This window comes from Felis catus, chromosome A2 (assembly GCF_018350175.1).
Source record: "Felis catus isolate Fca126 chromosome A2, F.catus_Fca126_mat1.0, whole genome shotgun sequence".
NCBI classification, from domain to species: Eukaryota; Metazoa; Chordata; class Mammalia; order Carnivora; family Felidae; genus Felis; species Felis catus.
In genome coordinates this window covers 2,778,402-2,792,656 of record NC_058369.1, presented here as the reverse complement: position 1 = coordinate 2,792,656, position 14,255 = coordinate 2,778,402, and the positions used below count along the sequence as shown (strand labels likewise).

The 14,255-nt window shown below is 62.6% G+C and overlaps 1 protein-coding gene across 9 annotated transcripts in view; it reads left to right on the top strand.

Annotated features, from left to right (window-relative positions):
• Window positions 1-13,235, top strand: part of PIP5K1C (phosphatidylinositol-4-phosphate 5-kinase type 1 gamma) — a 50,166-nt gene extending 36,931 nt beyond the window's left edge. For 3 of the 9 annotated variants that reach the window (XM_023243747.2, XM_023243767.2, XM_045043641.1), the window contains 8 exons: window positions 1,365-1,526; window positions 2,227-2,389; window positions 2,503-2,535; window positions 3,683-3,787; window positions 6,088-6,208; window positions 7,333-7,410; window positions 10,078-10,161; window positions 10,317-13,235. In XM_023243747.2, coding sequence (XP_023099515.1) covers window positions 1,365-1,526; window positions 2,227-2,389; window positions 2,503-2,535; window positions 3,683-3,787; window positions 6,088-6,208; window positions 7,333-7,410; window positions 10,078-10,161; window positions 10,317-10,319 — 749 coding nt within the window. In that variant the 3' untranslated portion in view covers window positions 10,320-13,235. The remainder of the gene's footprint in view (window positions 1-1,364; window positions 1,527-2,226; window positions 2,390-2,502; window positions 2,536-3,682; window positions 3,788-6,087; window positions 6,209-7,332; window positions 7,411-10,077; window positions 10,162-10,316) is intronic. The other 6 variants (XM_023243758.2, XM_045043653.1, XM_045043652.1 and 3 more) reach the window with 5 other exon arrangements.
• The last annotated feature ends 1,020 nt before the right edge of the window (window positions 13,236-14,255 follow it).

Sequence of the window (14,255 nt, the reverse complement as noted above, 5' to 3'; positions counted from 1 at the left end):
TCAGGGACTCGGTCCAGAGAACGGGAGGGTCAGGGCACCACGCTCACGGGGCCCAGCACAGGGCCTGGGGCCCACCGTCTGAGCTCGAGTCCTGGCTGCACCGCCTCCTGCCGGGGTGACCTCCAGCAAGCGATGCCCCGCTCTGTGCCTCAGTTTCCCCATCTGTACACACGCAGCAGCTGGGCTTGACCCTGCACCGGTGCACATTGAGGCGGACCACTTGCAGCCTCGTGCCGTCACCGAGGAAACCACCTTGGTGGACGCAGAAGCGGCCGGTCAGCAGCCGGGACCCGGCATTGTCGAGGAGGACGCAGGACAGAGGCGGCTCTTGCCCCCTGGGTGTCTGTTGGGCCTCGGGTCCCAGATCCCGGCACACGTCCCAGAAGGGGCCTTTCTCCCCGTGTGTCTGTCCGCCATCTGCCCCCCGGACCCTGTGTCCCCAGAAGGCAGCGTTCTCGTCAGCCTTGGTCGCTCTGTGTCCCCAGTGTCTAGGCTGGGGCCTGGCACACAGTAGGTGTTAAGTGCCCAGTGCCTACCTGCTCTCCCGGCCTGGGCCAGGCCTGTGTGGGCCGTGACCCAGCTTGGTCACCTGGAGCCGGCTCGTCGAGCCAACACTCCACGTTCAGTGACATCTAGCCGGGAGCTTGAAATTGACGGAAGTGGGATTGTCTCCTGAGAGTGGGTTGTTCATCGGCGTCCACGTGTCACGCCTTGGAACCTCTCCTGGGGCGTCATTCTCACTGTGGTCCGGGGGGCTCACCAGCCTCCAGGTACCAGAGGGCTGTTCACAACGCGAATTGAGCACGTACTGTGTGCCGGGGTCTGTGCCGGCCGTCCCGGGGCCAGAGCTCGCAGCAGGGACGGGGAGGACGCCGTGACGGGGGCTGGTGGGCTGGGCCCGGTGCCGAGGGTGTTGCGGGGTTCACCCACCTTGTCCGACCCTGTTGTTACAGGCGAGGATGCTGGGGCCCGGAAGGGCTGAGCCGCATTCCACAGGCCACTCGTCCCAGGTTGGACCAGGCCCTTGGTGCTGAGCCCTGCACGCCCCAAGGCCTTCTGTTTCCTGTCTGAAAGTGGAGGCCACAGCCAGGGCGGGCTGCGACAAGGGGGCCTCCTGGTGCCTCCCGAGGCAGAGCCGGGTAGAAAGCAGGGCAGGGTTTTCTCCACAAAGACAGCGGCTCGTCGCCCAGGCTTGAGGGCCGGGCTGGAGGCCGGGCAGCGGGGGCCACGTATGCAGGCAGGGGCCTCGAGGGGGTGGCGAGCAGGCTTCCGCGCAAAGGAGGGATGGGGGCTGGGGGCCCCTGCCTCAGGGTTGCCGGGGGCTCCCAGGCGGCCCCTGAGCGCCAGTGCGCCTCTCTCCACAGCTCTGAAGTCCTCCCCGTCCAAGAAGGGCCGTGGTGCGTCATTGGCTGTAAAGCCCCTGGGGCCCACGGCCGCCTTCTCGGCCAGCCAGATCCCCAGCGAGCGGGAAGATGCCCAGTATGACCTTCGGGGGGCCCGCAGCTACCCCACGCTGGAGGACGAAGGTGACCGGGCAGGCTGGGGAGCGGGCGCCTCCGTGACAGGAGAGATCAGGGGGCTGCTGGGGAAAGACAACGTCCCTGGGGGGCCGAGGGGAGGGGACGCAGGGAGCACCCCAGTGTGAGGAAAGGTTCCCTGAAGCTGGTACTTGGATGGGAAGGGCCTGGGTCACAGTCACCCCGCCCCCATCCCAGTCTGAGATCTACAGCCCTCTGGGAAGTGCTGCGGAGGGAGAGGTGACCCACCCCATCACCAGGCGTGCAGACACCCAGAGGGATGAAGCACTTGATGGGGTTGGGCATGGTGTTTTGGAAGGTCCCTCCCAGTTTCCAGGGTTAAGGAGTCAAAGATGCCAGACAGGGAGGGTCTGGGGGAATAGCATCAAGGGAGAGACTGCATGTGCAAAGGCCCTGGGGCAGTAGTAGGCCTGGCGCGTTGGAGGAACAGTGAGAGGCCTGTGTGGTCGCAGCAGAGTGAGCGAGGAGGTGGGCAGGTGGAGCAGGACCTGTGGGCCTCCAGGACGGGTGGGCTGCTGGAAGCTGTTGTGCCAGGGGTAAATTGGAATGCATTTGCCCTCTTAAAGCTGGCCAGCAGGACGTAGTGTTGGGTGGCAGGTGGGGGTGGGGCATGGGTGCAGAAGGTGAGCCGAGCCACAGGTGGCGCCAGAGGCCCGGAAGGTTTGCCCTGGGGGCCCGGCTCCTGCAGGCGCCCACAGCCTCCTCCCCGCAGGCCGGCCCGACCTCCTGCCCTGCACGCCGCCATCCTTTGAGGAGGCCACCACCGCCTCCATCGCCACAACCCTGTCTTCCACGTCCCTCTCCATCCCAGAGCGATCTCCCTCGGAGACCTCAGAGCAGCCACGGTACCGGTGAGGGGCCGGGGGCGTCTCCCTCCGCGAGGCGGGGGCGTGGCCACATCCCCTGTACCCGGTGGGGCGGGCGGCCTCCGCCACCGGTTCCACCTGCTTGCGTCTCTCCGCAGGCGGCGCACACAGTCTTCCGGACAGGATGGCCGGTGAGATGAGACCCCAGCTTCTCCCCACCTGGCCCCACGGTCTCCCGGTCTCCCCGCAAGGCCTTTCCTCCCTCCTCCCCTCCCCCTCGCACCCCGTCTGCCCTCCCGCCCAGAGCCCCGCCTCTCTGACCACTTGCCTGGGCGCGGATTTAAGTTAGGGGCTAGAACTGCACAGAATCGTGAGTCACTTTGTAATTCTTTCCACCCTCCCACTCCCTTCCCTGCACCTGCTTGTTGGTTTTTTAATTTTATTAGTTTTTATTCTAAGGGGTACAAAAGAGAATGTAGTGAATGCCCCCCCTGCCCCATGCCCCTTCCCTTCCATGGGGGCCACCCCTGGACGGGTCTTTTGTTTTTTTGTCTCTTTCTGGAACTACATTATGAGCTTACGAGAAAACGTACACACGGCCTGTGTCTGCCTCAAGCAGAGGCCTGTGTCACCGCAGACCCCTTGCTGTGCACACTTACAGGTCAAGGCCGGCTGTGAGCACGTGGAGCCCCCACTGCTTCTCTTGCACCTCACAGGGCTTCGCCTGCCCCCCCCCCCCCCCGGGGGCACTTGGGTGGTTCCTCTTGCTGGATCTTACAACGCGACCTGTAGGGCTTGCCTTCCTTAGTCTGGGGGTTAAATATTCCTGCCAGTTGGAAAGAAAGTTATGGCATAAAGCACTTTCGGTGGAAAGCGTTTCCCTCTGTCCAGCTGCCCCCTCCAGCCTCCACAACCTTTTTGCTCTCTGGTGTTGCTCTGCGGAGACATTGTCCATTCCTGGCTGCCCGAATGTTCTGACGCGTCTACATCAGGGCCCTGGATCGTTGAACCCCCCGGAACCACCCCACCTCCAGGCCAGCGCCCAGCTACCCCCAGGAGGGTGGGCAGGATCCAGGCCACCATTCACACATTATTCCCCTGCTGGTACTGGGGTCACGGTCAGTCCCTGCCCCCTTGCAGACCCCAGGGGTGAGCTGGGCCAGCTCAGGGCACTGGTCAGGTGGCACCCAGAGGGAGCACCCCACGGAGGCTCCCAGCTTCCCACCAGGACTGGAGATCCACCGGCCTGGAGCTTGCCTGGTGCACCCCCACCCCCACCCCCGGGGGACAGAGTTCCGGTGAGAGAGAGCGTGAGGTGCAGCTTCCCACTGCCTCCAGGTCCCAAGAGGAGACACACGTGGAGGAGGACCTGCAGCAGGTCACGGTGCAGGTGGAGTCCGCGTGCAGCGTGGAGATCGTGGTCCCCAAGGAGGAAGACGCGGGGTGAGTCACCAGCCAGCGGGCCGGCGGCCGTCCAGTTGCCCGACTCTGTTCTCGGCTTCTGCTCTGATCCCATTGGCTGAGCGTGGCCACGTGGCCAGCTGGCCCCCGAGGCAGGCTGGGTAATGGAGTCCGCGTTCTGGGGCCCGAAGTGGGGCCCTGGAAGGGGCGGTCCGCACAGGGGCTCCTCCGGCGCCTCGGGTCTCCGACAGAACCGCCGGCGGTGCGCCAGTCCTGGGATTCTTCCTCAGCCCCTGGGGTCCCCAGCCTGGAGCCCCGAGCTGGCAGGAGTGGGGTCCCGGCTCCCCAGGGAGCCTTCTGGGCTCAGCCCGCTTCCCCCGTCGTGTCGTGTGCCCGATTCACGGACTCCTGGTTTGTTTCCGTGCGCGTTCCTGCTCCTCCGGCGCAGACGGGGGTTCAGGCTCCCGTGTGTCTCAGACAAGGAGGCGCTCCCGGCCGCGCGTGGGCCACCCGGCGCTGATGCCGCCGTCCGTGGGCTCAGCGAGAAGCGGCTCTTCTATACTGGCCTGCCGAAGCGTGTCATTTCGCTTCTCAGGTCCTCTCTGACCCGAGGCAGTGGCTCTTGGCCCCCAGAGGACATGGGGCTGGTGTCTGGGGACACCTGTGGCCAGAATCGTGCCCTGCCCCGCACGCCCCCAGAGAACCATCCGCCCCCACGTCCATGGAGACCCTGCTGCAAGGTTTATTTAGGAGTGTCTCCCAACTTTGGAGTATTTGAAGACTGTTTTGTTTACATTTTCAGTACTTAATCTTAGCTTTAAGTTGAAGGAAGCAGACTAGAAAATCCACGTATATTTTAAAAACATTCAGCCTTTCTGCTCCAATACAGATTTCGTTTTTTAAATGTTTGTTTATTTTGAGGGAGAGGGAGAGAGAATGCAAGCGGGGGAAGGGCAGAGAGAGAGGGGGACAGAGGATGCGAAATGGGCTCTGCGCTGAAAGCAGAGACTCCGATGTGGGGTTGGAACTCACGAACTGTGAGATCATGACCTGAGCCAAAGTCGGATGCTCAACCGACTGAGCCAGCCAGGCGCCCCACAGAATTCATTGTTTAAGGTCAGTGGACGTGTGTGAACAACGTGTGTTCTCTGTGAAGGGATGGAAAGTTCTGAGCCCGCTCTGTCTGATGTATCGATTGATGGCATTCAGTTGCGTCACATCCTCGTTTCTCCTCTTTGGTGTGTTTGGTCCTGTAATTGGCATCGTGATCAAATTTTTCTTGCTTTTGTCACGATTTCTGCTTTATGTGCTTTTTAAAATTTCCATTGCGTTTCGAGAGACCTTACTTCACTCTCACAGACACACATTCCCAGGCTGCACTTTGCCTTCCAGAGTTTGTTTTGAGGGGCGCCTGGGTGGCTCATTCAGTTGAGCAGCTGGCTCTTGATCTCAGCTCAAGCCGTGATCTCATGGTTCGTGAGATCAAGCCCCACATCGGGCTCTGCTCGGATGGCTCGGAGCCTGCCTGGGATTCTCTGCCCCTCCCCCTTCTCACGTTTGATATCGCGCTCTCTATTTCTCTCTCTCTCAAAATAAACATTAAAAAACAATAAACAGTAAAAAAAAAATAGAATTTATTTGACACGCACAGACCCGTGTGTGCACACACAGCGGTTTCTGCTACCCGTGGCTTTTTTGCCCTTAACTGAATTCTTAGCAGTATAACGCGTCTTTCGGTCTTTGCCCCCCAAACAGCCCATCCCTCCAAGGGTAGAGGTGCTCCCCCATCTCAGAGCCTGTCATTCTGCTCAGGAGCTGGAATCCATCCCCGGTCACTCGGCTTAGGACACGCCTCACTTCCCATCTGGAGCCTCAGTTTCCTGTCTGTAACTCAGGAGGGTGGCAGTCTCCTCCCCAGTGGAGGGTCGCTGGGTGAATTCAGGCAAGGTTCCTGAAAGGGCCTGGCCCAGAGGAAGTGCTCGGTGAAGATGAGAAAGAGGTTCTGACCCAACATGGTGGGTGCCCGGCGTCCCTCCTCCACAGATGGGGAAACTGAGGCTCGGACGGGAAAGGACCCTCAGGGTCGCACGGGGAGTGATGGTGGCGCCGGGACCTGCCCGCCCACTGGTGTGTGCTCACCCGTTCGCGGGAGGGCCGATTATCTCCTGGGCCTCAGCAGTGATGGGGAGGTTCTGTTTTCTTTGGCCTCCTGAGTCTTTCGCGTCTGTGCTGCCCCACTGATGAGAGGGGAGGGGGCAGGCAGGACCCTGCGGCGGGGGCTGGGGCAGGTGGGTGCCGTCCAGAGCCCTGCCCCCAGGACTCCCGTGTCCCTGTGTTCCCAGGGTGGAGGCTTCCCCAGCCTGTGCCTCTGCTGCTGCCGAAGCAGAAACGGCCAGCCAGGCCTCGGAGCCCGCCAGCCAGGCCTCGGATGAGGAGGACACGCCCGCCACTGACATCTACTTTGTAAGTCCCCTGCAGCTCCCGACGTCGCCAGGCCCTCGACCAGACGCACTCACGCGCTCACAAGGCACTCCTGTGGACACAGACGTGCACTCACGGGTCAGCGCTCCCCTCCGCACGCTCTCGCACACCCAGTGTGCCTTCGCACGCATTTACACCCACACGCTCACGTGCTGTGGGAACGCCCTGCCCCGCGCCCTCCAGGCCAGGCCACCCCAAGTCAGGGGAACTGCCCTGTCCTCGAGCTCCGAGCCCCACAGGGCCCCGTAGGTCCCGGGCAGCCCCGGCGCTGGCTGCTAAGGGCTGCAGGCTGCGTGGCCCTTCTCCTGCTGGGAGGGGGGTGGGGGGTACGGCCAGGTGGGTTCTGTTCTCGGGGAGGTAAGGGGACTGTGGCGAGGGGCAGGTGGGACAGGTGTGCTTCATGCTGCCAACCTCGTGGCCGAGGACTCACGGCTGCTCCTGGAGGAGGTGGGGTCTGTCGCGGCAGGAAGGGGCCTTGCCCCGGGGACCCGGGGGCCCGGGACCTCTCTTCCAGAGCTGGGGGTCGCCTCCCGCCCTGCATCTCCCACAGGTAGACAGGTTAGCTGGGCCGGGAGCCTGGGTGAGATGGGTGCCGGGTGGCCAAGTGGCCTCGTGCAGTGGAGGGGCCTGCCTGTCTCCCTCCCGGACCTTTGATCTCGTCTCTCCCCCCCGGGTCCTGTGAGCTGGGGGCCTGCCGCACCACTGTCTCCTAGCTAACACCACACTGCTGTCTGTCTTGGGGCCTCTGTCTGGCCTGGAGTCGTAACAGGTGCACTGTGTGTGCGTCCCCACACCCGCCGTCATCTCCCCATCCCGGGGGGCTTGGTTTGTGTCCCATTCTGCGGATCAGTGTGCGAGGCGGCTCCGGGGCCGTGTTCGATGTGCGCGTCTGGGTCCTGTCACCTGAGTGGGTGGCCAGGCCCTGCAGGCAGCAGAGAAGGTAGCGGGCCAGAGCGGGACCCCGCCACCCCCAGACTCACCTCCCGCTTGGCCATCGGCTTACCTGCCCCTGCCCCGCGCCCTCCCCACCTGACCTCCCTGCCGGATTCCGTTGCCTCATCCTGTCCTCTGTTTGCTTCTTCCCCCCGCTCGCCCGGCCCGCCCAGTTCACCGATGGGAGGTACTGGATTTACTCTCCCCGGCATCGCCGACTGCGGGCCGTGACGCTGAGCTCCTCAGGGACTGTAAGTGACCACAGCAGGCCTCCAGGGAGCCCAGCCCCCGACCCACCACCCTGGGCAGCAGGGAGCCACAGGTCCCGGCTGTCCCATGGCCTCTGAGAAGGGACTTGGGGAAGTAAGCACCTTGACCGAGACCAGCCACGTGTCCCCTGGTGATATCACCACTGGGCCTGTAGGCACACACGGCCGGGGATAAGGGGACTTGGCCGCGGCGGCGGGGTCTGCATCTGACCCCAGCCCCTGGCGGCCTCTGCCCCTCTCCCCAGCCCGCCCAAGTCAGGGACAGGCCAGAGGACACTTGTCCCATAGTCAGACCTCGCTGCCGATGGCTCCCCAAGGGGCGTCTGCCCTGTGGAAGCAGGTGGTCACATGGGTCAGCAAAGGGACCGCAAAGCCAGGCTCTTAGCCGCAGGAGAGAGGAGGTGGTCTTTCCATACTCATTTCACAGTGGAGGGACCAAGGTCTCGGCTCCCCAGGAAGCCCACGAGGGCCCACGGTTTACATAAAATCTGGGTCCAGGCTCCCAGGCAGCCCCTGTGTCTCGGGGACCCTCCTTTACGTAATGGGCTTGGGACGCTATGTGCACCTCATGCGGCAGTGCCAGCATCGGTGCCTGATAATTGGCATCATGAGCAATAAATGAGGGCCCAGAGAGGCCAGGTAACCTTCCCGGAGCCGCACAGCGCTCCAAGCAGGCAGAACAGGTTGAGTACCTGAAGTAAGTTTCTGTTCTCAAGACGAGGCCCCTCAGAGGCTCACACCCCCCAGCCCCAAATGCCTCTGAGCATCCCTGGGCGCCGGCACTGAGCTAACCCGAGAGGTGGAAACCGCTTCCCCAGGCCTTCCTGCCGTGCTGGGTCCTCGTGAGTCAGGGATGCAACACCCCTAGGATGATCCAAGAGCAGGCCCCGAGGGCCCCCAGGGGAGTGCTTTGCAACGCTGCCTGGAGAGGGGTTGACCCTGACCTAGAATCACCGGGGTGTGGGGAGGTGGGAGAGGGAAGGCTGGGCTCCGTGGGGGGCACAGCGGAAGCCAGTGGGGGGCGCCGGGGAGGAGAGGGAAGGAAGAGCGAGAGGGCTAGATGGGTGGGGCAGGCCCGAGGGCCTGCAGAACCGGGGACCGTGTGTCCTTGGCCCCACTTTAGTGGGGTCACCACGGGGTTCTGTGTCCTGCCCACCATCGCTTCCCCGGGCAGGCTCTTTGGAGAGTGCAGGCACAGACCCGCTTGTCCCACGTTCTTGCCCTACAGGGGCAGCTACCCTCACGTCGTCTATCTGTGGCGGCTCCTCCTCCCCGCCCCCACCCCCACCCGCGCGGGGACTCCCAGGCAGGCAGCGCTTTTGTTGTGCTGTGACCAGTAAGCAGCCGCAGGGCCTGTGCGCCCCTGCACGAGTCCATCCGCCAGCGGACAGCCCTCAGGGGGCGTGTCCCTGGGCCAGGGGCCCCCGGGCCGGGTGCTGGGGCAAGAATGAGCTGGCCGAGGTGCCCCGAGGCGGGCCGTGCCTCGTGTGGGTGCCAGGGAGTCTGGCCTGTGGGGGCAGGTCCCGCGGCAAGAGCTTGGAGGAGGGGCAGGGTGGGGTGGGCAGAGGCAGGGGCCCCAAGGTGGGGCGGGAGGGCCTGGGCTCACCCAGAGAGCGTAGAGGCCGCACGCTGGTGCTTGTCCTTCACGAGGCCCTGAAGAAGCCACCCCTTGTAGAGGCGAGGCTGGTGGTCGGGGTCGGACGCAGGAGGGGCAGGTCTGGGGGCGTTTTGGGTTGTGGCCCCCGTGGTTTGGGGGCCGTGGACGGCCAGGAGGGCGTGGCCAGGGCAGGTGCGTGCTCAGGCCCACTGCTCCCAGCAGAGGCGGGGCAAGGGGGTAGGTCTACAGGCACTGAAGAATGGGGGGGGGGGGGGTGGGCAGGAGAGAAGAGAAAGAAAAAGGAGAAGGGGGCTGGGGGTGGGGAGGATTCTTGTGGTGGGAACAGACCCAGGACGGACACGTGTGGGTGGGTGCCGAAGGCACACGTGCCCTCCCCGCCAGTCCGACCCAGAATGGCGACCCCCTTCCCCGTCACGGCCGGAAGAGCGCACCCCCTGGCTGGGCCTGTGTTGCTTGCTGTCTGGGTGGCCCGTGCCTGGGTGTCTCCCGGCTATCTGTGCGTTTGGGGCATGAGGAAACAGCCTCCACCCTGTGTCCCCGACTGCCCACATCACCCGGGACCCCCAGCGGAGGGTCCCCAGGGCCCTGCCCCAGCTGGCGGCCCCAGTGGCCGCACAGCAGGCAGGACTGAGGCCGGAGCGCTGCCCGCGGGGCTAGGACCGAGGCGAAGGTGCCGGGGGGAGGGCCGAGCGGGAGGGGCGGGGACAGCAAACAGGCCACGCCCCACGCCCCTCCCTTCCCCTCCGCTGCTCCGGGCCCTGCCTGCACCCCCCACCCCTGCACCGCGCCGCTCCCTGCCGCCCACCCCGCACTGCCGCCGCTCGGCCCCGCCGGCCCGAGGGGGCCGTCCAGGTGGGGCTGGGGCCTGTCGGGGAGAGGACAGCGGGGGCTGAGCCGCCTACTCGTCGTCCGCGTTGGGGTCCGCCTCCTTTATTTCTGTTTCTTCCTTCCTCCCGCCTGCCTCTCTCGCGCCTCCTCGCACCCTGCTCTTCTGCGCGCCCTTCCTGCACGTGCGCCCGCCCGCCCTGCAGCCCGCCGACGAGAGGAGCTGGGTGTACTCCCCGCTGCACTATAGCGCGCAGGTCCACCCAGCCTCCGACGGCGAGAGCGACACAGTAAGTGCGCCCCGGCCCGCCACGCCCGGGGCCTCTCGGGCCCCGGGACAGACGGGGAAACGGAGGCCCGGGGCGGGAGGGGGCCGGTGTCTCGGGCCCTCGCGGCGGGGCGGGGGTGGGAGGGGGGTCCTCACCCGCGCCCTTGCCTTTCGCAGTAATTTCTATGCAGTCACCGACCCAGAGCCGAGCGCTCGCTGCCGCCCTGGCTGCTTCCCGGAGGCGCCGCCCGCCCGCCCGCCGGACCTCGCTCCACGACGGCCGCGGCCCCCAGCTCCCGTCTACTACCTACGCCTGTGAGACTGTGAACCTCCCTGAGTGTCCGATCATGTATTTATTTTGGGTCCTTACTCTTTGCACAAAGACGGCAGCACACGTGTGCTTTTTTAGAAAAAGATAAAAAAGGAAAAAAAAAAAAAAAAAAAAAAAGGCCGTGATGGGAAAAGAAGAGAAACCACCCCACCGCACCTTGTGGTTCTTTGCTGTGCTTGAATGTGTCTCGCCGAGGGAACGAGGCCAGTTGGCTTCGGGGGACCTGGCGCCCTCTGAGGGGGGCCGGTCACCCAGGCTGAAACCCACACTCCGAGGCTCCGCCTCTCCGCTTGGACGGGGCGCCGAGGAGGGAAGGACCACGGAGTCCCCGCCGGTGCCTGGGACCACAGGCCCCCCTGGCTAGGTGTTGCGGCCAGGCACGTGACGTCCGCCCTTGGGGGTGGCCCACCGGTGGTCTGGGGGGCGGGGGCTCTCCACCCCGCTGATGCCTGTAATCTCTGCACCTGTTTCCCACCACCTGCCTGCCAGCTGACCTGTGAGTAGAAATGGCCAGTGGCCGCCCCTCTCGCCAAAGCTCAGGACGGTGGGCTTCCCTGTGGTCCCCACGCGGCCTGCTCGCTGTCCAGAAGAGGGGCCCAAGCGAAGGGAGACGTTGGGCCCCAGGCCGTGGGACTTCCGGAGATCACGTCCTGGCACAGGGGTCCCCCCCATGGTCAGGCTGCCCAGCTGTCCAGTTCCAGGCCCCCCAGGACTGGGATGGGTGTGTGTTTGTTTGTTTTTTTAAGACAGCGATGCATCTGTGAGTCAAACGATAAGAGAAGAAATTCTTCGTGAAAAACAAAAATTTTCTAGTTTGTCATCTTCAGCAGGGGCAGCCCCTTCCGGGCTCAGAGACCCCATCGTGTCCAGAGGGGACGGTGGGAGCCGACAGCATCGCAGGGTCTGTCCTGCCCCCACACAAATGCACTCCCACCTCTTGAAAGGTGACACAGTGGGGGTGGCTTCCCCCTGCCCACTCTGCCCCCCACTGGCTGGCTCGCTCGCCTGGGAGAGCTGGGAGCTGGCTTGGAGCAGAAGCCTCACCTGGAAGAATTTCTCCCAGCCCTGGCCTCCCTGGTGGAGAACCTGCTGATCCAGGAGTTTGATTTTCCGAGTCCCTTGGGAGCTGCATAGTTTGCTGTTCCCTGTGTGGGTCCCTCGTCTGCCCTCGTGTCCCCTCACCCGGCTCGCTTTGTGCACCTGGAGGGAGCCTGCTGGCCTGGCTGCTGTCCACTCCTCCCTGGAGAACCAGGTTGCATGCTGGGGGCCGTCCCCTAGCTGCTGGCACAGGGGCTCCCGGGACGTGCCAGCGTGCAGCCCAGGGAAGACAGCCCTCAGACGACCCGTCAGAACAAGCCTGTGGGTGTCCCAGATTAGAAGCAAAACCGTGTCCTCTCCCTCTTGCCCAAGGAGCCTTTGTCCAGACCCTGGGAAGCGTCCTCACCTGGATTTCAGACCAGCATCTGTCTGCGGGTGCCCTGGCTGCATGCCACAAGTCGCCGGTCCATCCCTACCCCTTCCCATCAAGGGGATGACGGCGGAGCAGACAGAGGTCCGAAGGTGCATCTCAGACCTTGATGACTAACAAGGACCGCTGTGTCACCCGGAAGCCGGTGTCAGAGCCCGTTCCCCGGGCACGGATGTGAGTTCTGCGGGGATGACCAGAGCAGCAGGCACTGTCCCGGAGCAGCGCGCCCCGTGTCCAGGGCGCGCTCAGCCACCTGGAGCTTCAGGAGGGAGCGGGGGAGCCCTGCTGGCCCCCTTGGGCTTTCCTGAATCACGGGACAAAGGCATGGCTGGGATGCTGATACAAGAGAAGTTTGCAAGCCTCCTGGATATCATGACGTTTCTATTCTTGTGCAGGTCACTAAGACCCCCTTGGAGACCTGTTTTGTGCTGGTTGCATCCTTTGTCCCTTTTCAGAGAACTGTCACGTGGATGCTAGCGTGGCCTGCAGACTGTGCCGATGGGAGGGGTTTGCTTACTTTCCGGGCAGGGGTCAGGAAGGCAAGACTTTATTTATAATGTGTAGCAAATTCGTGGCCTCTCCCAGCTCCCACCCCCACCCAGAGGAAGGCTCTGGACCCAGCCAGCTGTCACCCACCCCCCCACCCCCAGCACAGGAATCTAAATTCCTTCGTGGCGACACCCTGTCTCCCCTCCTGGCTCATCTCTGATGGCTGCAGTCCCTGAGAGCTGGGAGCCTGAGCGCTGGCTGGCAGTCTGTGCAAAAGAAAGGCATTTCCTGAGACTGTCTAGGTGCAACTTCCTGAGAGCCCTCGCTGGCCTCTGTCCAGCCTCGCCCCCTCCCTCCACCACTTGGCTCAGTGCAATACTCCCCTTCCGGTTGGGGTCCCTTGCCATGGTACTGTCGCTGCAGCCCCTGGGTCCGCACTGCGGGTCAACGCCCTCCACCGCCTTTTCTCTGGTGGCTCAGTTGCATCGCCTGCCCCGCCCCCATCTCGTTTTTATGGTCGAACTGATTTCAAAACAACGAAACTGCAAACCTCGTGTGTCTTAATTCTCTCAGGGGGTTCCGTGTGCTCAGCCCCTATGGTCTGGTGTGTGACAATCTGGAGCGCGGCCTCATCGGGCACAGAATGCCGTCTCGCTCAAACCCAGAGCCGTGGGCACCTCTGTAACTGTGCAGCCGCTGCTGGCCCCAAATAACATATGCAGCCCTGGGCCCCCGCTCCCCATCCCCGCCACCCTTCCTTCTTTTTACGTTGGAGAGATCTCTCTAATAAATCGGGTAATAAGCATCAGCCCTCGTTCTCTTTGCCTCTGTGCGTGCCGGTGGTCTGCTTGGGAACGTGAGGACTGACTTTGAACGAGAGCAGAAGGAAACCTTGGTAAGATTTAAAATAACAGGAATGGGGCGCCTGATTGGCTCGGTCAGTTGGGCGTCCCACTTCGGCTCAGGTCATGATCTCGCGGTCCATGGGTTCGAGCCCCGCGTCCGGCTCTGTGCTGATAGCTTAGAGCCGGGAGCCTCCTTCAGATTCTGTCTCCCTCTGTGCCCCTCCCCTCGTAGCACTCTGTGTCTCAAAAATAAATAAACATTTAAAAAAAAATGTTTTAAATAACAACAGGACCTAGATGCCTTAATAGCCGTGGCCTGCTTGGGGTTCCAGTTCAACTCAGAAAACTTGTATAATTTTCTGACATCAGTGCAGCCCAGCGTAAAAGAACAAACACTCCCCAGAGTTTGTATTCGTTCTGCCAAACTTGCTCAAGTTGAGTAATGCATGGACCCCTTTTATAGCAAAAGTATTTGTCCAGGATTTCCAATCCAAGAAGCACTGCTTTGAAAGGTCCCATTTGTAAGCAGGACCTTGGAAATCCAGTTTTAAAATCAAGATGCAGAACGGCACAGCTCGTTTGTAAACTAGACGTGCAGATGAGATGATCTGGAACGTGCTCACCATCACGTCATGTTCAAAGATTAGTATTCAGATACTGTCAAAGATACATGTGCATTTTGAAAGTTACAAGGCCAGGGGCGCCTGGGTGGCTCAGTTGGTTAAGCGTCCGACTTCAGCCCAGGTCATGATCTCTTGGTTTGTGAGTTCGAGCCCCGCGTCGGGCTCTGTGCTGACAGCTCGGAACCTGGAACCTGCTTTGGATTCTGTGTCTCCTTCTCTCTCTGCCCCTCCCCTCCTCATGCTCTGTCTCTCAATAATAAATAAATGTTAAAAAAAAAATTAAGAAAAGAAAGTTACAAGGCCAGACCCCTCCCCCACCCAGCCCACATCCCATGAAAAGCAGGTTTGTTATCAAGAGGT